This window comes from Geotrypetes seraphini, chromosome 2, assembly GCF_902459505.1.
Source record: "Geotrypetes seraphini chromosome 2, aGeoSer1.1, whole genome shotgun sequence".
NCBI classification, from domain to species: Eukaryota; Metazoa; Chordata; class Amphibia; order Gymnophiona; family Dermophiidae; genus Geotrypetes; species Geotrypetes seraphini.
In genome coordinates, this window is record NC_047085.1 from 192,420,719 (window position 1) to 192,447,407 (window position 26,689).

The window sequence follows — 26,689 nt, forward strand, 5'->3', positions numbered from 1 at the left end:
GCGGTGGCAGCAAACCGAGTGGCTTGGGGGACGGCACGGAGACAGAAAGAAGGGGGAACAGGGAGACAGAAAGAAAAAGTTGGGGGAGAGAATGAGGTCTGGAGGAGAGGAAACATACAGGAGGCTGAAAGAAAGGAAGAAAGATTGGATACACAGTCAGAAGAAGAAAGTGCAACCAGAGACTCATGAAATCACCAAATAGCAAAGGTAGGAAAAATGATTTTATTTTCAATTTAGTGATCCTGTACATAGCATTAAGATAAGAAACAATATATGCAGTGTTAGATTTGTTTTATAATGGTTTTGCGGCTCCAAGTTTTATTTTCTTTTCGAAAACGGGTCCAAGTGGCTCTTTATGTCTTAAAGGTTGCAGACCCCTGCTCTAGGGCTTATTTTCGGGGGGATGCCTTATTTACCCTTTCAATGTCTTTCCACCCTCCCTCCACTCCGGCCCAGCCCAGTATGAAATATTTCCTTTTGTTTCCCTCCCCTCTCTCTTCTCCTCCCTCACCCACGAGTCCTGCATCTGGCCCTCTCCCTTCTACCTGCACCTGGCAACATCCCCCTGCTCCGCGGCTCTCTTCAGCAACTCGTCAGCAGCGGTGATCAAGACAAGCTGCTGACATCGAGGCCTTCCCTCTACGAGTCCCGTCTTTGTGGAAAAAGGAAGTTGAAACAAGCGGGACTCGCAGAGGGTAGGCCCCGACGTCAGAAGCTTGTGTCGATTGCTGCTGCTGAGTTGCCGAAGAGAGCCGCGGAGCAGGGGATGTGGCCGGAAGCAGGTAGAAGGGAGAGGGAGATAGGAAGGCTGTAGATCTCCGGAGCATGACACCGACCCCGGCCAGGATGATTTCTTTTTCAGGAATGCAACTTACAAGTCCGGCGTCGCGGCGGGAAATAGCCATGCTGAGCAGTGAGCTCAGCACTACACAGATGAAAGCCTTGCTTGCTGATTGGTTCGGCGGCATGGCCGCCGGACCAATCAGCAAGCAAGGCTTTCATCTGTGTACATGCTGAGCTCACTGCTCAGCATGGCTATTTCCCGCCGCGATGCCGGACTTGTAAGTTGCATTCCTGCGTGACACACTACCGGAGCCACGGCAAAGGTGGAAAGGAGCCACATGCGGCTCTGGAGCCGCGGGTTGCCGACCCCCGCGGTAGACGGAGGGACCACACGGAGTCACCCACCGTACCACCCGATTCGGGTAAGCGCAGGTATCGGTGGGTGTTTTATTTGCGGGGGGGGGGGGGGGGTGGCTTATTTGCGGGGGGGGGGGGCCTTATTTTACAATTTTTTCTAAAAAGGGGGGGCTGTCTTATTTGATGGCCCTGCCTTATCATCGGGGAAACACGGTACTACTTTATCCTGAAGCAAAAAAAAAAAAAAAGAAATAGAATTCTTTTCCTACCTTTGTTGCCTGGTTTCTGCTTTCCTCATGTTCTCATTCAATTCCTTCCATCCACTGTCTCTCTTCCTTCTGCATCTTCCATTTGCTCTGTTACTGTGCCTCTCCCTTTCTTCCCCCTTCCAAATTGGTCTGGCACCCATCTTCTTCTCTCCACTCCCCTCATAGTCTGGCATCTGTCTTCTTCCTACCAGCGTTTTCTCCCTACTCTCTCTTCCTCATTTCCTTTCAGTGTCCTTCTCCCCCCCATCTTCCCCATGTCCTTTCAGCGTCCTTCTCCCTCTCTGTCTTCCCCATGTCCATTCAGCGTCCTTCTCCACCCCTTTGTCTTCCCCATGTGCTTTCAGCATCCTTCTCCCCCCTCTGTCTTCCACAAGTGCTTTCAGAGTCCTTTCCCCCCCGCCCTTCCCATGGCCTTTCAGCGTCCTTCTCCACCCCTTTGTATTCCCCCATGTGCTTTCAGCGTCCTTCTCCCTCCTCTGTCTTCAAGTGCTTTCAGAGTCCTTCCCCCCCTCCTGTCTTCACCATGGCCTTTCAGCGTCCTTCTCCCCCCTCCTTCTCTACCGCCCCGGGTGCAGCACAGCCGGCCAGGTCCCCTTACTTTTGTGGCACTTCCCCGACCGACCGACAACAGCCCCGGTCCGACAAACCTCCCTGCCCTTAACCGCGAATCTAAATTACCTTCTTACAGCTGCTGTAAGAAGGTAATTTAGATTCGCGGCTACAGGGCAGGGAGGATTGTCGGACCCGGGCTGTTGTCGGTCGGTCGGGGAAGTGCCACAAAAGTAAGGGGACCTGGCCGGCTGTGCTGCAACCGGGGCGGGGCAGGGCGGACCGCCCCCCTCCCTTGGTAGCCACTCGAACCGCGAGGCTACTCTCCTTCTCCTTACCTGCCCATGCCTGCAGCACAGAGCCGAACGGAAGTCTTCCCGACGTCAGCGCTGACTTCGGAGGGAGGGAGGGCTTTGTTTAAGCTTTGTTTAAGCCCTCCCTCCCCTCCGACGTCAGCGCTGACGTCGGGAAGACTTCCGTTCGGCTCTGTGCTGCAAGCAGAGAAGGTAGGGAGAAGAAGAGCCGCGCGACTGAGTACATCCAGCCCCGCAGGAGCCCCGCGACCCTCGGAGGCGTCCCCATGGGATCCCCGCGACCCTAGGGGGCGTCCCCACGGGATCCCCGCGACCCTAGGGGCGTCCCCACGGGATCCCCGCAACCCTAGGGGCATCCCCACGGGATCCCCGTGACCCGAAGGGGGAACCCGCGGGTCCCGCGGGATTCCCGTCGTCCCCGTTCCCGTGCAGCTCTCTAACGGTGACGGGGCGGTGAAAGAGACAGCGAGGACGGTGACGGGGCGGTGAAGGGGGATGGCAGAGACAGGGACAGGGCGGTGAAAGGACCAGCGGGGACGGGGCAGTGCAGAGGATGGTGGTCCAGGGACGGTGACGGGGATAGAATTTTTCCCCGTGTCATTCTCTAATGCCTAGTAAGGCCTTTTCTCCTAAATTTGTTAATTTGATGTGGAGAGCTTATTTAGATTACCAGGATTCTCATGAGGTCTGGCAGCGATCCAGGGGTTTATTATTTATTTAAAAAACTTAATATACCGCCTAGAGTCACAGCTGTTTTCAAATAAACATACATAAAGCCATAAACTTTGTAAGATTTGGAAACCTCTTGAAACCTATATTTCACGGATTTAATATATTATCTCATCAATGGGTATTATGATTGTGTTTAATTATAACTGATAATTGTAGTATTTCTTCCCTTCTGATAATGACAATATCACTGTGTTTATTTTATGTGTTATATTTTATATAGTTCTCAGTTGTATTTTGCCTATTATAAAAATGTAATAAAATGTTTGAACTGAAAAAAAAAAATCATGACCAATGGACTTTCCTGTTTCAATCAGGGCTGTGGAGTCGGTAGATAAATGTTCCGACTCCGAATCCTCAGTTTTTTGTACTTCAGACTCCAACTCCTCGACTCCGCCTCCGACTCCACTGGTTAATTTTCAGATCGTTAAAATGGAATGTCAAGTTGAGAGAAATGAGCATTTTCGACACCATCTTCTTTTTGCTTTTAATCAAGGTTCTAAGGCCGCAGAAGCTGCTCGCAACATTTGTGCTGTGTATATAGTGGGTGCTATAGCTGAAAGAATCGCTCGTGATTGGTATGCAAAGTTCAAAAATGGAGTCGGTAGATAAATGTTCCGACTCAGACTCCTCAGTTTTTTGTACTTCTGACTCCGACTCCAAGTACCTGAAATTTCCTCCGACTCCCCGACTCCGACTCCACAGCCCTGATTTCAATCACCTCAAACCCCAGCTAATCAGGCTAGAGAACCTACCATATATAAAGACAAACTGCAGACCTTACAGCATAACCTGAAGAAAGACACAGCATGGATGAAATGTCGGTTCTACCTACTCAAACTCAGTGAGATCCAGACTAGAGAATGACACGGTGACAAAATTCATCACCGTTCCCATCCCCACGGATAACCGCGGGAAACCATCTTCATGTCATTCTTTAAGGAGAGAGGGAAGAATTAGAGTATGAATGGCCACAAACCCTGACCCGCAAGCTTTGCTTTGAAGAATGCTGGTGTAGAAGGACCGAGGTTGAAATAGACACTAGAAAATGACATGGGATTATTTCCCACGGTTATCCGTGGGGATGGGAACGGTGATGAATTTTGTCACCGTGTCATTCTCTAATCCAGATAACTGCAATAATCATGACGCCAGCCACGGAATCCTAAGAGAAAATTTTGAGTTCAGTTCAGCATACATACTCAAGCAGAAAACAGACATTTGTTACAATTCCATGACAGCATCTTCCTTCCTTCTGCTGTGATCAAACATGATGTCATGGATTTTTAACTCCACCCCTTACAATCAGGATCCTTACTCCCAACTGGGAGGGTAGAGAAACAAACAAATGGAAATAATTAGGAAAGCAATTTAATAGAAGTAAAATCAGTCTGTTGTGGTATCAAGGCCCTCTGGTTGAATTGGTCTGAGTCTGAGAGTAAAAATCCAGATCTGGGGGTCTCCTCTGCAAATATAGCTTATGATTTTCCCCCCTCTGATGTTTGATGGAATATGGTCCATCACAAATACCTTGAAACTATGTGCCAGTGAGACACAATGCTTTACATTCAGGGCTTGTGTGATACCCCTATCCATAGCACTTCAATGTTCATTAAGTCTTAATCTTGGCTTTCTAGAAGTTTGTCCAACATACATCTTAGCCCAGAGGCATAATAAACAATACTCAACCGATATCTCTTCTGATATCCGGTGTTTATAAATTCAGTTACCGGAAGTGTAATGTCACAGTTCATGCATCTACTACAAGGTCTGTGGTCACATTCATTTACTTCATGGTAAAATGAGAGGAACGCAATATCGTGGGACTTAACAGTTCCTTGAAGTTGGGTCTTCTCCTATATGAAATCTTCAGTCTTTGCCCCATGAAGGCTGGTATAATTGAAACATTCCAATTCTTCTTAATGATGCAATTTAATTTAAAACACATCAAAGCTATTTCTGAAGAATCATCTTTATTCTTGAAAAATAGAAATTCACGATTATAGGCATTTCTAACAGTCTGAGGTGAATAGTCCCACTGAACAAGTCTCTTAGTGAGGTGGATGCTTGTCATTTGAAATCTTCCCATGTAGAACAAATCCGCTGATAGTGTAAGAAATACAAAACCGGAAGATTCAAATGCAGAGGATGGAAGCTGTCATAATGCAAAAAAGAATTGCAATCTGTCTTTTGCTTTAAAAAAAAAACTTGTAGTATCCAACGTATTGTCCACCTGTACTAACGACATCCAAAAAAGAAATCTCATTTTGATCGCTTGTCATCACAAATTTAATTCTAGGAGGTCTTTGATTCAACTCCTTTTGTGGGTCCAACTAAAAGAAGAAAATGTCATCTATAAACCTTACCCACTACAGAATACTCTAATTATATAGTGAATCTTTAATCCATTATCCTTCAAACTGGGCCATGAACAAATTGGCTATTGAAGGGGCCACAGTGGCACCTATCGCCACTCCAGATTAATATCTGGTACTCCAAGGTTTGAACATGTTACTCCAGTTCTGAAAAAAATTGCACTGGCTTCCATTCCCTCAGCGAATATACTACAAGGTGCTTTCATGCATGGAGCAGGTGGTATATACTTCTGCTCCAGCATGCTTCCAAAATCTTTGGAAAGTCTATCATCCTAATCATAGGTTACGATCTCAGGGTTATATGAGGTTTGTAAATGATAAGCAAATTAGTATTTACCACAAGAGAATAAGAGAAATGATGTTTTCAGAAGTGGGAGTACTGCTCTGGAATTCACTTTTTGATTGTCTCTCGGTCCCGCGGCCATTATGGAAGCCTTGCCAGTTATTTTGCTTTTGTTGTAGCATGACAGCTTGATAAAAGTGTTGGTGACTTTGAAAGAAATTTTCCTGCTTATTGGATTTTTCCCCTAAAGTAGCCTAGAGGTGAAGGTGAAACAGAAGCGCTTGCTGTCGGTAGCTAACCATCTGGGCAATCTAGATAGAAGCAACGGGTTGCCCAAGTTCAACAGTTGGGAAGATAAGTGGTTTTCACGCTTTTTTTTATGTCTACTTATAATTAGAGGCATGTTTGCTCCAGTTGTAGTCATTACCACAAGTTTTATGCAGTGAATAACAGATAACATTCCAGTTTACATAGAAAAAAGTTTTCAGAATGAAATATTTATTGAAGAATTGAGAGACTGACAGAATATTTATGTACTAGCTTTATAGCCCGTTACATTAACGGGTGCTAGAATATATGTGTGTCTGTCTGTCTTTATTTCTTTCTCTCTCTGTCTCCTTAGCCGCTTTTTTCCTGTCCATTCTCCCTTATTTTTACCTCCCCTGTGTCCACCACCACCCTTTCACTGCTCCCCTTATCCAGCAGCAGCCCTTCTCCCTTTGTTTTACCTCCCCCTGTCCATCAGCACCTCTTCCTGCTCCCCCTGTCCAGCAGTAAGCCTCCCTTCATTTTTCCCCCGTGTCCATCATCACCTCTTCCTGCTCCCTCTGTCCAGCAGTAGGCCTCCCTTCATTTCCCCCCTGTCCATCAGCACCTCTTCCTGCTCCCCATGTCCAGCAGTAGGCCTCCCTTCATTCCCCCCCCCGTGTCCATCAGCACATTTTCCTGCTCTCCCTGTCCAACAATAGGCCTCCATTCCTTCCCCCGTCCATCATCACCTCTTCTTGCTCCCTCTGTCCAGCAGTAGGCCTCCCTTCATTTCCCCCCTCTGTCCATCAGCACCTCTTCCTGCTCCCCCTGTCCAGCAGTAGGCCTCCCTTCATTTCCCCCCCTGTCCATCAGCACCTCTTCCTGTTCCCCCTCTCAAGCAATAAGCCTCCCTTCCTTCCCCCCCCACTGTCCATCGTCACCTCTTCCTGCTCCCCCTGTCCAACAATAGGCCTCCATTCCTTCCCCCGTCCATCATCACCTCTTCCTGCTCCCTCTGTCCAGCAGTAGGCCTCCCTTCATTTCTCCCCCCTGTCCATCAGCACCCCTTCCTGCTCCCCCTGTCCACGGGAGTTAGTACAGGGCCGGTGTCTGCCATTCTCCCCAGAGTCCTTGCGCCCCCCCCTTCCCTTCCCACGGACCTGACTACCTACCCGGCGATTCAAGCAGCGTGTGCACTAGTCTTCACACGCTGCTTCAGGTCCTTCTACTTCCCTGATTTACTCTGGCACGTCCCTGATGACATCATCAGAGACGCGGCAGAGCAAATCAGGGAAGTAGAAGGGCCCGAAGCAGCGTGTGAAGACTGGTGCACACACTGCTTGAATCGCCAAGGTAGTCGGGTCCGCGGGAAGGGGGGGTGAGCGGAAAAGGACTCGGACTCCTGTGGTCTGTCGCGGAGGGTGGCCAGGCTCCATTTCAGCCGAAGGGAAGGCTCACTGCCCCAGCTCCTTACCCGTCTGCAGCCCGGGCCAGGTCTACTGCGCTTTCTCAGCGGCCCGGCTCGCTCGGTTGTTTTTTGTTTTTTTTTGTTTACCTGGCCACTCCGCTTCCTGCATTCACTGCTCTCCGTCAGTGACATAATAATCGCGCATGCGCACTTGTCTTGCCACATCCCGACAGAAAAGGGATCAGGGAACACGCGAGGCAAGTGCGCATGCACGGCTAGCATTTTATTATTTAAGATGGAGTTTTTTTCAGACCTGTGATGATACGGACAGCTTAGGGTACAGTGTAGTTCCGGCTGTCCATATATGAGGTCTGTTTTTTCCAGTTTTTGTCCTTATTATTTTCTGTCTGTTTTTGATTATTTTTCTGGATGAATGTGTATTCCTGCTAAACAAGTCAACAGTACGTTTTGTTTTTGTTATATATGGAATATTGAACATAAGAATTGCCGCTGCAGGGTCAGACCAGTGGTCCTTCGTGCCCAGCAGTCCGCTCACGTATCGGCCCCTAGGTCAAAGACCAGCACTACCTGTGTATGTTCCGGTTCAGCAGGAACTAGAGAGTTTGCGGGGACAGAAATCTCACCCGTCCCCGCCAAAATCCCACCCGTCCCCGTGAGGAATCCCTCCGTCCCCACCCGTCCCCGCGAGGAATCCCCTCCGTCTCCACCCGTCCCCGCGAGGAATCCCCTCCGTCCCCGCCCATCCCTATAAACTTCAGAAATAGTTATTTCATTTAATTATGCTACTAAATTAAAGGCTCTAGTAGAAACCCATTTACAAATAAGCAAAAAGACTTTATTAATTTGGAAATATTAATTGGGAAGAATACATACTTTGTAAACGGGTTTCTACCAGAGCCTCTAATGTTTATAAATTTTTATCAACACAACTAATATAATACTTTATCCTGAAGCAAAAAGAAATAGAATTCTTTTCCTACCTTTGTTGCCTGGTTTCTGCTTTCCTCATGTTCTCATTCAATTCCTTCCATCCACTGTCTCTCTTCCTTCTGCATCTTCCATTTGCTCTGTTACTGTGCCTCTCCCTTTCTTCCCCCTTCCAAATTGGTCTGGCACCCATCTTCTTCCCTCCGCTCCCCCCATAGTCTGGCATCTGTCTTCTTCCCTGCCAGCGTCTTCTCCCTACTCTCTTCCCCATTTCCTTTCAGCGTCCTCCCCCCATCTTCCCCATGTCCTGTCAGCGTCCTTCTCCCCCCTCTGTCTTCCCCATGTGCTTTCAGTGTCCTTCTCCCCCCTCTTCTTCCCCATGGCCTTTCAGCGTCCTTCTCCACCCCCACCCCCGTCTTCCTCATGTCCTTTCAGCGTCCTTCTCCATCCCTTTGTCTTCCCCATGTGCTTTCAGCATCCTTCTCCCCCCTCTGTCTTCCACAAGTGCTTTCAGAGTCCTTCCTCCCCCCCGCCCTTCCCATGGCCTTTCAGCGTCCTTCTCCACCCCTTTGTCTTCTCCAGTGCTTTCAGCGTCCTTCTCTCCCCCCTCCTTCTCTCCCGCCCCGGGTGCAGCACAGCCGGCCAGGTCCCCTTATTTTTGTGGTGCTTCCCCGACCGACCGACCGACAACAGCCCCGGTCCGACAAACCTCCCTGCCCTTAACCGCGAATCTAAATTACCTTCTTACAGCTGCTTTAAGAAGGTAATTTAGATTCGCGGCTACAGGACAGGGAGGATTGTCAGACCGGGGCTGTTGTCGGTCGGTCGGTCGATCAGGGAAGCGCCACAAAAGTAAGGGGACCTGGCCGGCTGTGCTGCATCCGGGGCGAACCGCCCCCTCCCTTGGTAGCCACTCAAACCGCGAGGCTACTCTCCGTCTCCTTACCTGCCCTGCCTGCAGCACAGAGCCGAACGGAAGTCTTCCCGACGTCAGCGCTGACGTCGGAGGGAGGGAGGGCTTTGTTTAAGCCCTCCCTACCCTCCGACGTCAGCGCTGACTTCGGGAAGACTTCCGTTCGTCTTTGTGCTGCAAGCAGAGCAGGTAGAGAGAAGAAGAGCCGCGCGACTGAGTACATCCAGCCACGCAGGAACCCCGTGACCCTAGGGGGCATCCCCACGGGATCCCCGCGACCCTAGGGGGCATTCCCACGGGATTCCCGCGACCCTAGTGGGCGTCCCCACGGGATCCCCGTGACCCGAAGGGGGAACCCGCGGGATTCCCGTCGTCCCCGTTCCCCTGCAGCTCTCTAGCAGGAACCTGTCCAACATTGCTTGAATCCCTGGAGGGTGTTCTCCCATGTAACAAACTCCGGAAGAGCGTTCCAGTTTTCTGCCACTCTCTGGGTGAAGAACTTCCTTATGTTTGTACTGAATCTATCCCCTTTTAACTTTAGAGAGTGCCATCTCGTTCACCCTACCTTGGAGAGGGTGAACAACCTGTCTTTATCTACTAAGTCTATTCCCTTCAGTATCTTGAATGTTTCGATCATGTCCCCTCTCAGTCTCCTCTTTTCAAGGGAGAAGAGGCCCAGTTTCTCTAATCCCTCACTGTATGGCAACTCCTCCAGCTCTTTAACCATTTTAGTTGCTCTTCTCTGGACCCTTTAGAGTAGTACCGTATCCTTCATGTACGGCGACCAGTGCTGGATGCAGTACTCCACGTGAGGGCGCACCATGGCCTGGTTCAGCGGCATGATAACCTTTTCTGATCTGTTCGTGATCCCTTTCTTAATCATTCCTAGCATTCTGTTCGCCTTTTTCACCGCCACCGCACATTGCACGGACGGCTTCACCAATTTGTCGACCAGTACTCCCAAGTCTCTTTTCTGGGGGGTCTCTCCAAGTACCGCCCCGGACATCCTATATTCGTGTATGAGATTTTTGTTACCGACATGCATCACCTTACACTTATCCACATTAAACCTCATTTGCCTTGTCGCTACCCATTTCTCAAGCGTGGTTATGTCATGTTACAGATCTTCGCAGTCCCCCTGCATCTTCGCTACTCTTAATAACTTCATATCATCTGCAAATTTAATCACCTTGCTCGTCGTACCAATTTCCAGATAGTTTATAAATATGTTGAAGAGCACTGGTCCAAGCACCGAGCCCTGCTGCACCCCACTGGTGATGCTCTTCCAGTCAGAGTATTGTCCATTTACTCCCACTCTCTGTGTCCTATCCGCCAGCCAGTTTTTAATCCACGTGAGTATTTAACCTCGATTCCATGACTCGCAATTTTCTGAAGTAGCCGGTCATGCGGAACCTTGTCGAATGCTTTCTGAAAATCCAGATATACAGTGTCGACCGGGTTACCCTTGTCAATCCGCCTGTTTACTCCCTCAAGAAGTGTAGCAAGTTCGTCAAGCAAGATCTTCCTTTGCTGAAGCCGTGCCCTTTACTCATTGGTTTCGATAAAACACTGTAATTTTGTTTAATGTACATTTGGATTGTCTTTCTAATATGTATGTTATTTTGTACATCACTTTGATTTTAAGTAGTTTAAGAGCATAAGAATAGCCTTATTGGGTCAGACCAACGGTCCATCAAGCCCAGTGGCCTGTTCTCATGTTGGCCAATCCAGGTCACCAGTACCTGACCAAAACCCAAGGTGTAGCAATATTCCTTTCTACCGATACAGGGCAAGAAATGTCTTTCTCAATAACAGACTATAGACTTTTCCTCCAGAAACTTGTCCAAACCTTTCTTAAAACCAGCTATGCTAGCCGCTCTTACCACATCCTCTGGCAACGTGTTCCAGAGCTAAACTATTCTCTGAGTGAAAAATAATTTCCTCCAATTGGTTTTAAAAGTATTTCCCTTTAACTTCATCGAGTGTCCCCTAGTCTTTGTAATTTTTGATGGAATGCCAAAGTCACCAATTTGATAAAAAATCAGTCTGTATTCGTATCAAACCTTCCCATTGCTCCAAGTACATTGTTATGTTCAAATAGTTTCTATTGATGAAAACAAGGTCAATTATATACAGCTAAAGAACAGTTCTGGCAAACCAAAACAACCAAAGCATTATATTATACTAGTCTTTAAGCCCGTTACATTAACGGGTGCTAGAATAGATGTCTGTCTTTCTTTCTCTCTCTCTCCTTGACTGCTATCTGTCTTTTTTCCTTTGTCTCTCTTTCTTTGGCTGCTGGCTCTGTCTTTCTCTCTGTCTCTCTGGCCCCCTGTCTGTCTTTCTTTTTCTCTCTCCTTAGCCGTTGTATGTCTGTCTCCTTGGCCACTGTATGTCTGCCTGTCTTTTTTTTTGCTGTCGGTTTCCTTGGCCGCAGTCTATCTGTCTCTCTTTTTTTCTGTGTGTGTGTCTCTCTCTCTCCTTGTCCGCTGTCTAGTTGGTTTTTTTTGGGTGGCTTTTTTTTTTTCTTTCTATCTCCCTCCCTGGCCCCCTGTCCTTCTGTGTGTCTTTCACTCCCACTTACCTGTCTTTCAGTGTGTGTGTCTCTATTTCTTTCTGTCTGTCAATGTCCCTGCCCACTGCCTGTCTGTTTATCGTGCGCCTTCTCCCACCTACCTTTTTTTTTTTTAAAATCACGCATTATGTTGTATACAGTGGAAAGGGCATCCGGCACACAGTAACCGCTGCTGGATACAGTAAACATTCATGTGCACACGCGCCGAACGCACATGCACCACACGCTTTAACATTTCTCTGTCATAGGCCTCGGAGCTATGGATCACGGAGGCAGAGATCACGCAGGTAGGAGTGCGCATGCGCGCTTAGGGTTTTATTATTAGTGATTATGTCAACAGGCTCTATCATCAAAATGCTTTACAGTATAGCAGTCTAATACTCTTACCCCTCCTATAGCTCCCCTCTATTTTAGCTAAGATGAAACAACCCTTATTGATGACTGCACAGAAAAGTACACAACAAACAATATGGTACAGTGCAACCCTGGTTATCAAAATTTATATCTCTAAGTAAAATATTAATATGGATAGAACTTCATCTTGTGGTATAACTGTATATAATGATTGAATGTCCAAAGTTACCATCCATATCTTAAGTATTTCTTGTGAATTTATAAACCCTGGAGATCAGAAGAGATATTGGTTGAGACATGAAACTACATGCAATACAGATTTTGAAGTGTATTGTTTTTTATGCCTCTTTGGTAAGATGTATGTTGGACAAATTTCTAGGAAGCTAAGATTAAGACTAAATAAACATCATAGTACTATGGATGGAGGTATCACACAAGCCCCTATTGTACAGCATTGTGTCTCAGCGGTTCATAGTTTCAAGGAACTAAGATGATGTGTGATCATATTCCATCAAACATCAGAGGGAGGAATTAAACCGGAGAGCTTTAACACTACAACAGACTGGTTCTACTTTTATTAAATCGGTTTCCTGATTGTGGCTATTTGATTCTGTCTGTTTTTCCACTCTCCCAATTGGGTGGAAGGATTCTGATTGGTAGGGGTGGAGTTAAGAATGCCAAGGCATCATGTTTGATCACAACAGAAGGAAGGAAGACACTGTCACAGAATTGTAAGTAAGAATGTTTGTGAATGTATGTTGAACTGAACTCAGTTTTTTAAAATGTGTTTATATTGTCTAAGGTCCTCGCTACCCTAATGAAGTTGTTATCACGAAATGCTGACCAACATTGTGGGGACTGTACTATGCTATTTAGTTTCAGTTTGAATAATATGGTTAAAGTTTTTTGACAGTGCTGCAGTCTAGTTTTAACACTGCAAAAGTTTTTTAAATTTTTCTTATTTATCATTTTATTCATATTTCAATAAAATACATATTGAACAAATACAAGAATCTTACACATTAAAATAATAAGACGTTATAAACAAATCAACAGTTTCTTTCACTATACCAGTATTCTTGTTTAGTCCTTATGGAGTGAGACAATTTCACAATCAGAAGGAATGATACTATAAGCAAAACTCTTTTAAGAAAAGTAGTGACTTGCATACTAAAGCACACTCTTGGAAATCTGTGGTTACCCCCTTTCCTCTCTAGAAAAAAATTATAATTGGAGGGCTCATAAAATATATAGGAATTCTGATCCAAATAGATCATACATTTACAAGGGTATCATAATTGAAATTTTGCTCCCAATGCTTTCACCTTATCTTTCATTTCCAGGAATCTTTTTCTTCTTGTCTGTGTAATTCTTGATACATTTGCAAACATCAAAATTTTACTATTTAGAAAATAAACTTCCTTTAGCCTAAAAAAAAGGTGAAGAAGTGCTGAAGTGCTTCTTTATCTTGGTGAAATACAAATGTTACAAGAAGCATTGAACACAAAATGACTTCCTCTTGAGAATTCTCCATTAACACTGCAAAAGTTTTGATGGGTAGATTGGTTTTTAGTAAGCTCACTATAGGTTCTGAGGCTTTTTCCTTTGCTAATAAATGGTATGGTTTTTCGTAGTGGAGTCCTTAGTGGAGTGCAGGTTGATCTATATTTACATTGGTAGTAGTCATCCACACTTTTGAGTTATTTGGCTTTTTGTTTTTTTTTTTACTCTATCTGCCAACTTTGGCCCAGCTTCAAAACCACATAAGCAGAGAATCAACAATCTTGTTCAACCTGTTTTTATGTACATGTGACTTTAGTCTACTGAGAAAGAGAGAAATAAAAGTTAAGAAAGTCTTTCTGTAAGAGCTGGTAGGTACTAGGCAGTTCTAGACAGAGTGGAAGCATTTTCTTAGGAGAAACTGAAATAAATACCCAGGTTGTATTTGGTTGATAGCATTATGTGTGAGAGAGGTGGATGATAATTTTTTTAAAAATAAGACTGTATAAAATGTAGGGTTAGCATGTCTGCTATGAGGTTTAATTGTAACTTATGTTTTAAAAATAAATTTAGCATGTTTGAAATCAGATATAAATTTTAAATTCAATTTTTTTTAAAAATAATTTTTGTCTACTTTGAGGGCTGGAGCATCACTGTGGGCCAGCAGTTCAAGTTTCAAGTTTTATTTTAGTTTGATGAATTCGTGGCTGTGACACATTTACCTTTTGGCAGCTCTTTCATTGCTGGATTCTGTTCTGTAAAGTCAGATTCTGCACATGGGTAAGAAGATACAAAGCAGATTAAAGGGAGGGTTCCTAGAGATTACATTATCAGAAGCTGAAGAAAGTGATGGTACAATGCTGTGAATAAAAATATTGCTTATGTCTCACAATGCATTTCATGTTATTGTACCACCAGAATATCTTACCCAAGATTCAGCACCCCAGCTGCCAATGGGCTATCTACAGGTGGTGGCAAGATGAGGAAGGAAAGAGGAGCACACTATGTGGCTAAGGGTGATCTTGAGGATGAGGTGAGCAAGCAGGGTCTGTCATTCTTTTCAGATTTGTGGAGAATGGGGCTTTTCATTTCATATGTGACCTGGCAGTTTTCCTCTTGAAACTGCAAGACACTAACACTACACCTTGAACTTTTAGAGCTTTTCACACTAACCACAGTTGGTGGTCCTTATGGCTTTCTCACCCTGTGATAATGACAGAATTGGGTATTTGTCCTGTATCCCAACCAAGTGTCAGTGAAAACAAGCAGCCTCTTGTGTATATGATGTAGCTTCACAGTAAAGGTCTCCCTATCTCCTTGCTACTCCTCTTTTATCCCAGGACAAGCAGGCAGCATATTCTTTACGCATGGGTGACGTCACCGACGGAGCCCACGGTACGGACCTTTTTACTAGAAAGTTCTAGTTGGCCGCACCGCGCGTGCGCGAGTGCCTTCCCGCCCGACGGAGGAGTGCGTGGTCCCCAGTTTCTTCGTTTCCGCGGAGCGAAGAAGACGTGTGTTTTTTCAACGTCGTTGAAATACTCCTTTTTGCCTTCCCGCTCGCGTTCTTTTTTCGATTTTTTCACCTTCGGGTGCTTTTTTCTTTCTATTACAAAAAAAAATAAAAAAAAATTTCTTTCTTTTGATTTATTTTTCGTTCCTGCCCCGGCGGGGCCTGTTAGCACGATCCAGGCCTCGGGGTTTGATTTTGCGGAGGCCGTGTTCCCATTCATGCCCCCGCAGCCCGGTTTTAAGAAGTGCCAGCGGTGTGCACGCCCGATCTCCCTCACTGATCCACACAACTGGTGCTTACAGTGCTTGGGACCGGATCATCGGGCGGATTCCTGCACCCGCTGTGCCACTCTTAAAAAACGCACTTTGAAGAATCGTCAAATCCAACAAAATCTACTTTTCGGCACCGGCCCGACTATGGATTCGACCTCTTCATCTGCGGCACCGTCGAAATCGACACCGACCACTTCGACACCGCCTGAGTCGACATCGGCGCCCCCGGCGCCAGGTAAGCCGGCTAAGAAGCCTTCCACCCTTGAGCGCCCTCCCTCTTCGGGGACGACACCAGTCCTTTCGGCTCCACGCCGAGCAAAAAAACGCTCCACTCCGATTTCGGTGAGTGCCTCGTCATCGGCCCCCTCATCGCCGGAGTGTAGAGCGGCACCTATGGAACCAAAGAAGAAAAAAGTGGTTCCGGTGCCTCCCCTGGATGACCGCATTGCGGCCATCCTCCAGGACAAGTTGCAGGAACAACTCCACAAGCAACTTAAGCAGCTCTTACCCTCTATCTTGGCACTGCTGCTCTCGGTACCAGACCGGCCCGAGCCCCATACCGTCCAACCGGTATCCACTCCTTCGGTACCTATGGACTCCTCCATGCCCATTCTCTCGGCACCGCATCTCCACTCCCATGCCGAGGCTATGGCCTTGACGACGACCGATCCTCCTCGGGACCGGGCAGGGCACCGGTCTCCTCACGACTCTGACCGGCACCGTACTTCTCGGGACCGAGACAGACACAGGTCTACATCACCCGGTAACGTCTCGGTACGCTCAGGCAAATCTTTGTCTAAAACTCACCATGCCGAGCCTTCCACTCCAGTCTCTCGACACGCACATACCGATGTCAGGGACCCGGACCTATGGGAACAATCCCCCACCGGTACCGAGGAGGATGCATCGTCGTCGGACGAAGAGCCTTCGGCACCCGATACCGCATCTAAACCTGAACAATCTTCCTTCTCAAAATTTCTCAGGGAGTTGTCGGGTGCTTTGTCTTTGCCACTGGAATCTGACTCTAAGAAGTCACAAGCTTTCCTGGAGGCATTAGATTTTGATCAACCTCCCAAGGAGTTTCTAAAGTTGCCCGTGCATGATATCTTACGGGAAACTTTTTATAAAAATTGGGAGAACCCGTTGACTGTTCCTGGGGCTCCCCGTAAATTAGACAGCCTCTATAGGGTTATACCAATCCCAGGATTTGATAAACCCCAACTCCCTCATGAGTCTCTCCTGGTGGAGTCCACTTTAAAAAAGACTCAGGGCTCTAGTGTCTATGCCTCCACCCCTCCTGGCAGAGAGGGCAAAACTATGGACAAGTTTGGCAAGAGGCTTTATCAGAATGCCATGCTTGCCAACAGGGCAAACAACTACTCGTTCCATTTTTCATTCTATCTCAAACATCTGGTAATGCAACTCTCCGCCATGCAAAAGTACATGCCAGAGCATAAAGTCCCACTTTTCCAACAGCATGTCTCCAGCCTGCTTCAATTGAGAAAATTTATGGTGCGCTCTATCTACGACTCTTTTGAGCTCACCTCCCGTGCATCTGCCATTGCCATGGCCATGCGCCGCCTAGCCTGGCTCAGGGTCTCTGATCTGGACGTCAACCATCAAGACCGATTAGCCAACGCCCCATGCCTTGGTGATGAATTGTTCGGAGAGTCCCTGGATACCACCACGCAAAAACTCTCTGCCCATGAGACCAGATGGGACACTCTCATTAAACCTAAGAAAAAGGCTCCACCTGCTCGCCCTTACAGGCCACAGACCTCATACCAGCGCAGGTTCTCCGCTAGGCCGCTCAATCCACCTCCGCAGCAACCCAGGCGGGCCCGCCAACACCAGCACGCCCAGGCTCGTGCCCAGTCTAACCAACCGACCAAGGCTCTTCCTCCTGCCAAACCTTCTCAGCCCTTTTGACTCCCCTCTCCAGGGCTTAGCCAGTCTTCCACCCTCATTGCCTCTTCCTCAGCCAATCGGAGGCAGGCTCCGCATCTTCATCAGCCGTTGGGAGGTCATCACATCGGACCAGTGGGTCCTAAACATCATCCGCCACGGCTACTCTCTCAACTTCCAGACCCTTCCACCAGACAATCCTCCCGTAGAGTCTGCTTCTCTTTCAACTCAAACCCCCCTCCTCCTGAGGGAGGTCCAATCCCTCCTTCTCCTCAATGCCATCGAAGAAGTACCTCTGGAACAAAGGGGCCGGGGATTCTACTCCCGTTACTTTCTAGTTCCGAAAAAGACAGGAGACCTGCGTCCCATTCTCGACCTCCGGGACCTCAACAAGTGTCTCGTCAAGGAGAAGTTCAGAATGCTCTCCCTTGCCACACTGTACCCTCATCTCTCTCGGAACGACTGGCTATGTTCCCTGGACCTCAAGGAGGCCTACACTCACATCCCAATCAATCCATCCTCACGTCGCTACCTACGGTTCCAGGTGCACCATCGTCATTATCAGTACAAGGTGCTACCTTTTGGCCTGGCATCATCTCCCAGAGTGTTCACCAAATGCCTCATTGTGGCGGCGGCCTTCCTCAGGTCTCACAACCTCCAGGTGTTTCCCTACTTGGACGATTGGTTAGTGAAAGCACCTACGTCTCCACTTGTGCTACAAGCCACTCATCATACCATCTCTCTCCTCCATCTTCTGGGGTTCGAGATCAACTACCCCAAGTCGCATCTGCTTCCCACACAGCGACTTCAGTTCATCGGAGCGGTTCTCGACACCACACTAATGAGGGCGTTTCTCCCCTCCGATCGTCAGCGAACTCTGCTCCGCCTGTGTCGTCAGGTGCTCCTTCATCACTCCATTTCTGCCAGACAAATGATGGTCCTCCTGGGCCACATGGCCTCGACGGTACATGTGCTTCCCCTGGCACGACTCCACCTCAGAACACCCCAATGGACTCTGGCCAACCAGTGGTCACAGACCTCGAATCTTCTTTCTCATCCCATCTCTGTGACATCGTCTCTTCAGCGATCTCTACAATGGTGGTTGGACTCCTCAAATCTTTCCAGGGGCCTTCTTTTTCATCTGCCCCCGCATTCCATGATCATCACCACGGATGCCTCCCCTTATGCATGGGGAGCTCACCTGGGAGACCTTCGCACCCAAGGTCTCTGGACCCCGCAGGAGCGTCTCCATCACATCAATTTCCTGGAACTACGAGCCATGTTCTATGCTCTCAAGGCCTTCCAGCACCTTCTTTGCCCTCAGGTTCTGCTTCTGTGCACGGACAACCAAGTTGCCATGTACTACATCAACAAACAGGGCGGCACCGGATCTCGCCTCCTTTGTCAGGAGGCTCTCCGCATTTGGACCTGGGCCACGGCCCGCAGTCTCTTCCTCAAGGCTGTCTACATCCAGGGCGAACAGAACTCCCTGGCCGACAATCTCAGCCGCATCCTTCAACCTCACGAGTGGACTTTGGATCCTCCCACGCTCCACTCCATCTTTGCTCGCTGGGGCACCCCGCAGATAGACCTATTTGCAGCTCCACACAACCATCAGCTGCCCCAGTTCTGCTCCAGACTCTTCTCTCCTCATCGTCTGGCCCCGGATGCATTCCTTCTCGACTGGACGGATCGGTTCCTCTATGCCTTTCCTCCTCTGCCTCTGATGTTGTGGACTTTGTCCAAACTCCGCAGGGACGGAGCCACCATGATCCTCATAGCTCCCCGGTGGCCTCGTCAACACTGGTTCTCCCTTCTACTTCAACTCAGCTCCAGGGAGCCCATTCCTCTACCTGTGTTTCCTACTCTACTTACACAGCAACATCAGTCTCTACTACATCCCAATCTGTCTTCCCTCCACCTGACAGCTTGGTTTCTCTCGGGCTGACCTCTTCAGGAAATCTGTCTCAACCTGTCCGTCTCATTTTGGACGCCTCCAGGAAGCCGGCCACCCTCCAATGTTACCATCAGAAGTGGACCAGGTTTTCCTCTTGGTGCCTCCGTCATCATCACAATCCCACCTCCTTAGCGGTGGAAACTGTCCTGGACTACTTACTCTCCCTGTCCAACGCAGGCCTCAAGTCTACCTCAATCAGAGTCCATCTCAGTGCCATCACGGCATTCCATGAGCCTGTCCTAGGAAAACCTCTCACGGCTCACCCTCTGGTTTCCCGATTCATGAGGGGCCTCTTCAACGTCAAACCACCTCTGAAGCCTCCTCCGGTCGTCTGGGACCTGAATGTGGTTTTGTCTGCCCTCATGAAACCTCCCTTTGAGCCTCTTGCCACAACTTCGCTCAAATTTCTGACATGGAAGGTTCTTTTCCTCATTGCCATCACCTCTGCCAGGAGGGTTAGTGAGCTTCATGCACTGGTTGCCGATCCACCGTTCACTATTTTTCACCATGACAAGGTGGTTCTGCGCACCCATCCAAAGTTCCTTCCAAAGGTGGTCTCAGCCTTTCACCTCAACCAGTCCATTGTTTTGCCTGTGTTCTTCCCGAAGCCTCATTCACATCCCGGAGAACAGGCATTGCACAGTCTTGACTGCAAGCGTGCCCTAGCTTACTATCTCGATCGAACAAGGGCTCACCGCTTGTCCCCTCAGCTCTTCCTGACCTTCGACCCGAATCGTTTGGGTCGACCGGTCTCTAAACGAACGCTATCCAACTGGCTTGCAGCTTGCATCGCGTTCTGTTACGCTCGGGCCGGTCTGTCACTAGACGGCGCTGTCACGGCCCACAGGGTAAGAGCTATGGCCGCTTCTGTTGCTTTCCTCCGTTCTACACCCATTGAGGAAATCTGCAAGGCGGCCACCTGGTCCTCAGTTCACACATTCACTACTCACTACTGTCTGGATGCTTTCTCCAGACGGGATGGGCACTTCGGCCAATCTGTACTTCAGAATTTATTTTCCTAATGGCCAACCATCCCTCCTCCCTCTTTGTTAGCTTGGAGGTCACCCATGCGTAAAGAATATGCTGCCTGCTTGTCCTGGGATAAAGCACAGTTACTTACCGTAACAGGTGTTATCCAGGGACAGCAGGCAGATATTCTTACGTCCCACCCTCCTCCCCGGGTTGGCTTCTTAGCTGGCTTATACTAACTGGGGACCACGCACTCCTCCGTCGGGCGGGAAGGCACTCGCGCACGCGCGGTGCGGCCAACTAGAACTTTCTAGTAAAAAGGTCCGTACCGTGGGCTCCGTCGGTGACGTCACCCATGCGTAAAGAATATCTGCCTGCTGTCCCTGGATAACACCTGTTACGGTAAGTAACTGTGCTATATGGCATTCCCTATACAATCTGGTCACCTTTCTTTTCTTCCTTATCTTCAGTTTATTTCTTGGCTTTCCCAGTTAGGGACTGAATGATTGTCCGAGGACAAGCAGGGTCACCTATTCTCACAGCTGGGTACCGTAATCTGACAGATCCCGACATAGTATTAGCATAAAAATATGCAGAATTTTCTAACAGCTCTGTACTATGGATGCATGGGGAACTTCTCACCTGAAGCGTGAACTCGGGTCCCTCAGTCTGTGTTTTTCCATGGAGCACAGAATATGTGTTTCAAGTATTTTCTTGCCTCAACATTGTGCGTAGAGAATGACACAGGAAGATTTTTCCACGTCCCTGTGAGTTCTTTTCTTGTCCCTGCCCCATACCTGCAAGCTCCATACTCATCTGCACAAGCCTCAAACATTTTAAAATCATAAGTGTTCGAGCCTTGTATGGTTAAGGCAGATCTTACAGTAATGGGACAGGGACAAAACTCGCGGGGACGGGACATTGACTTCCTGCAGGGACGGGGACAAATTTGTTCCTATGTCATTCTCTAATTATGCGTGCAAATTTTGTGCCTTACTTATGTTTTTTATTTTCAGTTAGTATGTTTTTTGTTTTTAGATTAGTTTCTCCCTTTCCTATGTATTTTTGTAGTTTATTTTTTTGCCACCCTTTTAAGTTACATCAGGGATTGCTAAGGATGTTACATCAGAGATTCCTTGACGTAATAAACGACTGCTTCTTGAAGCAACTGTACCAGTAACTGACAAAAAGGTGAGCTATTTTAGATTTAGTTTTTAATGGAATGCAGGGCATAGTACGAGAGTTAACTGTGTTGGAAACATGATCAAATTTGAGCTGATAATCTGGAGTGCAGTCACTAAAGAAATGTACTGTAGTAGCATTTAATTTTCAAAAGGGTGACTACGATAAAATGAGGAAAATGGTTAAAATGAAGCTAAAAGGATCAGCTGCAAAGGTTAGGACATCATTCAAAAATGCCATCTTGGAAGCCCAGACCAGATGCATTCCACGTATTAACGATGAAAAGAAGAGCAAACCGCCAGCATGGTTAAAAGGTGATTTGAAAGAGGCTATTAGAGGCAAAAGAACATCCTTAGAATTGAAAAAAGATCCAAATTAAGAAGCAACATAAGCAATGGCAGATACAAAGCATTGATAAAATATTAAGATGAGTATACAGTTAAGAGTACAGACAGAAGGAAGTGCCTGGGAAAAGATAATTGGAAAAATAAAATCACCAAGACAACAAGGGTAGGAAAAATGACATCATCCAACTGTGAGAACATTTGGCCTTCTGTCCTTAGAGAACACCTGCTTTCAGGTAAGTAATTTCGCTCTTTCAGACTACTGTATATACTCGATTATAAACCTACATTTTTTGGTTTATATTTGAGTCTTTACCTACTCAGATCCATCACAGGCCTGCCTTAAGCCCTACTGGTTCAGTGGTGAGCTAGGGCAAGAGCAATCCTATTCTCCTTCCCCTTGTAGTCTTACTACTTAAAATGACTGACGTGAGTTCCCACAGTGGTTGCTATGTTTATTTACTGCCTTTTCATGAAAAGATTCATCCAAAGTGGTTACATTACATTGAATAGTAATCAGTTACTCTTAAGTATTTTGTTCCTTAAGGTTTATATTCTAACTATGGTACCTGTGACAATGGAAGGATTAAGTGACTTGCCCAGAGTCACAAAGAGCAGACTGGGATTGAACTTGCAACTTGAGGGTGCTGAGGTAGCAGGTCTAACCACTAGGCCACTCACTCCCACAGTAACATCACAAGACTGATGCGAGTTCAACCTAAACAACCTTTTATGGGAGGAAAAAGGTTGCCTCGGTTTATATTCAAGTACATACAGTACTTCACTATTTGTCTCAACTCGTCGTTTTACTTTTTAAGTTTCTTTAATTTTGCTTTCAGTTCTATGTAAATGAATCTGTGGCACAGCCAGCTTAAAGTCTAGATCAGGTGTTCTTAACTTGGACTTCGTAGACCCCTAGTGGCGTCCATGGATGGGTTTCAGGGGATCTGTGAGGGTCAGATAAAAATTAAACATTTATATTACTGTTTATTTTTCTCACAGATAACGAGAGTAGATGTAGTGGTAGTAAAGGTAGTAGAAAACGTAGTAGATTTGTTTTAATTTGCACAAGAGTGCAAATTATATTTCATAATTATAATGAGTGGCCATTACATTTTGCATAAAAAAGGAGTGGTGGTTTTTTTTTTAAGATTGTTTACTTTAAAGTTTAATATTACACTTCCCCCTAATAATGCACTTCCCCCTCCCTATTCGCGGTTTCGACATTCGTGGTTTTGATTATTTGCGGGTTTTTTCCCCAGGCCCCCCTCACCGAGAATCGCTCGTTGGCAGCCCGCATAACAAAAAACAGCACCAGGACTTGGATTGGGGCGAGGAGGAGGGGGTCGATCGGAGGATGAGGGGGCGATCGGATACAAAGTTGTATTTATGTGAATATTTCTGGGTAGGGAGGTCGAAAGCTTTCATCAAATTTTTAAAGGAGTCCATGATTCAAAAAAGGTTAAGAATCACTGGTCTAGAGTATTTGGACCCTAGTATTTTGGTTTTCAATCCATTTTTCTAATCATTAGGACATGTAATAAATATAAAACAGAAGTAAATTAATAGAGCTGAGGTCCAACATGCCTTTCATGCAAGCAAAGCTCTATAGTCGTGTAAGAGGGAGAGAGCTAAGAACATACCATATTTTTCACTCCATAAGACGCACTTTTTCCACTCCCAAATATGGGGTGGAAAAGTAGGTGCGTCTTATGGAGCGAATATATCTCGCACCCCCCGGTACCTTTTTAAACTGGCAGTGGTTCAGTGCAGTCTCCTGCTGGATGGCTGCCTTTCATTGCAGAGCAGTGCACAACGCAAGAGCGCGACCTTTGCGCTTCCTGCGCCACTCTGTTATTGACTGAGGTCAGTTCTTATTGAGAATTGACCCCAGCCAATCACAGCGTGGCACGGGACCAGGCAGGAAGCGCAAAGGTCACACTCCTGCATTATGCGCTGCTCTGCAACGAAAGGCAGCTGTCCAGCAGGAGACTGTGCAGGACCACTGCCAGTTTAATAAGGTACTGGGGGGAGGGCTGTGTGCTGCTGTGGGTGGACTGCTTCGGGCTTCCCAGCACCAGAAGCACCCGACCATAAGACACACACCCCTGTAGAGGAGGAAAAACCAAGAAAAAATATTCTGAACCAAATTTTTTTCCTTGGTTTTTCCTCCTCTATGTGGGAGGGGAGGGGGGGGTGTCTTATAGAACGAAAAATTCGGTAATTCTCGCACTGTATACCTATTGATAAGTGAGCACAATATAATTAACTGGAACTCCTAAGATCATAACACACACCTGAACTGCATATATCGTGACACACACATACTGCATATAAAGGTCATCGGTAAATGAGCATGGTATCTTCTAGTCTCTTGAAGACCATTTGCAGGTTCCCATATACTTGGTTACATTTAAATATATTGTGCTTATTGTCATAGGTATACCCGTAGTTTGGTAAGGTCACATAGGGAAGCAGTGCCCTCTCCCCGTTCCCCCCCATTGATTCAAGTGCTGGTACAAAATTGACCCTCCATTTACCAGAATTGCACCCCTACTATTTGTGCACCCTCCACCACCAACAGCAAACTGTGTAAGCAAACTGCTGCTTCCTGCTACCTTTTTCTTGTAGAAGGTTGAGAAAAGTTATAACAATGTGTATATAGCAGCACAAACAAAGCTATGCTTTTATTTTTCTAATACTTGCCTGTGCATTATTTTGTCTCAGGAGGTGTCGGTCCCAGAGCTACCCAAAATCTCTCTGCCCATCAGCAGCACTGCACTACCAAGTTTTAGCTTCAACTTCAATTCGAAACCCATTCCTAGTACAACATTGTCATCCTCTGCAACACAGCCTATGGTTAATAAGGTAATTTTTTAAAAATATTGCTGTGGAAATAAATTATTTAAGAAAATCAGTACTTTTGTATCACCTGGTAGACTGGTATACTGTAGTCCTTACGAATGGGTTATATACCTCACTGCTACCAGCAGGTGGAAACTGAGAACAAACTTGTATATCAGAATAGCTTCCCCCCTAGCAATCCAGTCTATCTCAGTCTCCATAGTAAGTGGTAAGACTAATTCGTCTTCCTTCTTAGGACTGTTGGAATTTTGCTTTGGACTCCTTTTGTGCTGGACAGAGCTTGGATGGGTCCTGTTTGGGGATCCGTCCAACCTTGGGGGTGTTAAATCCGGTGGGTCTCGTGCTGGATCCCTTCCTGCACCTCCCCAAATTTTTGTAGAGGTACCTCAGCCGGCAGCCTGACCCCCCTGGTTGGTTAGCCCTCCAGCTTTGAGAGCCGTGAAGTCTGTTCTGTTTAAGTTTAAAAAAAAATCCTGAGGTGTGCCCGTCTAAAGGGCTCATTTCCCTTTAAAACTTCCTTTTTTCTGTGTTTTCTCATCTAACCGGCACTTTTTCTTGCAGCTAGGGCGGTTTTCAGCACAATGAGCACTTTTAAAGGGAAAAAGTGCTCCAGACGCGAGGTACTTGCAGCCGGCCTGTGCAAGCGTTGTGCAGGCCGGAGCAGTGGGGCAGCCTCATCGGCAGCAGATGCCAGCAGCCACGGCACCCCGCTGCTTATACCTCGCGAGTCGGCTTTGGATCACAGGGAAGCCGGGCTTCCCCCGATGCCCACGTGGAGGGTTCTCCTGCCACCAACGATCAGGGAGTAAAGGATTCCCTTACTGCCAGAGCGGCTGGGGATTCCCTTTTCGCGTCAGTCAGTTCCTCGGCCTCAGCATCAGGAAAGTCCCAGGGTTTTCAGATGCGGCAGGCTGCACGAGCTCCAATTATGGCGGTTTCGGGTCCAATTTCGGCGGGAACCTCCTTCATTTCTGTTACCTCAGCTGACCTTCCCCCTGTTCAGGAAATACAGGGGCAAGGTATGGCAGGGTCCCCTACTGGGGCAGGGAGTGCCTTGGAGCCACCAGGGGTCCCCCCCCCCCTGAATTTATGTTAGCACTTTGTACAGCTTATGTGCTGGCAACTGGAGGTTCCGTGTTCATTCGTGGGGGGGAGGGTTGCCTTCGACATCTTCCCCTCGACGTCTTCCCCGGTGCCGGCCCCATGCAGCGGTGATTTTGCCCCCTCTACTTCTCTCTCGTCCAAGCGCCCAAGGGTCTCTTGAGACAAGGATTTTTGCCTAGAGGAGCAAGATGTAATTGATGAGGACCTGGACCCTTGGGGAGATTTCCAGGATCCTCTTGGGGGTCGGATTCTGCCAGCAAGGGGTTTGAGCACCCCCCTGCTGGTGAAGATGCATCTGTGGTACGCATTTTTCAGTGGGAAGAGCTGATTCTTCAGGTCTCCTCAGTTTTGCACTTTGAGAACATCATGTCGGAGCCCCCGCGTATGGTGGAACCCTTGCTTAAGGGGATCCGCTCTGCTTCCCGCACTTTTCCTATGCATCAGGATATTCAGGACATTATGCTCGCACAGTGACAGGGTCTGGAAGCTCCCTTTTGTTTTGCGCGCTCTGCCGGTAACCCATTCCTGAGGGGGATAGAGACACTCTGAAGTCACCTGTGGTGGACGCGATGGTCTCAGCCATCTCTAAAGAGGCATACCGTGCAGGTTGAGGGCGGTGCGGCCTTGAAGGACCTGGGGGAGAGTAAGTTGGAGTCCCTCCTTAAACAGAGTTTTGATGTGACAGCTCTGGCAGTCCAAGCGGCGATGTGTGGCGGGCTGGTGGCTCGGGCATGTTTTCGCTGGGCATGTCCTTGATTATAAATCTGAGGATTGGGAATTGCTCAAGCGTGAGGTGGCAAAGATTGAATTGGGTGCTTGTTATCTTTCAGATGCCATGTATGACCTATTGCGAGCTACTGCCTAGTTGTTGGCGTTTGCAGTGGCAGCTAGCGGTACCTTGTGGCTTCGTGCTTGGTTGGCGGATTCGGCGTCCAAAGCTAAGGATCTTTTCTTATTTGGTGAGGACCTGTA

At 47.4% G+C, this 26,689-nt stretch overlaps 1 protein-coding gene across 4 annotated transcripts in view; it reads left to right on the top strand.

Annotated features, from left to right (window-relative positions):
• The window catches only part of NUP153 (nucleoporin 153), a 310,572-nt gene that overhangs the window by 95,213 nt on the left and 188,670 nt on the right, over nt 1–26,689 (top strand). For all 4 annotated transcript variants that reach the window (XM_033934594.1, XM_033934593.1, XM_033934596.1 and 1 more), the window contains 2 exons: nt 14,525–14,639; nt 24,476–24,616. In XM_033934594.1, coding sequence (XP_033790485.1) covers nt 14,525–14,639; nt 24,476–24,616 — 256 coding nt within the window. The remainder of the gene's footprint in view (nt 1–14,524; nt 14,640–24,475; nt 24,617–26,689) is intronic.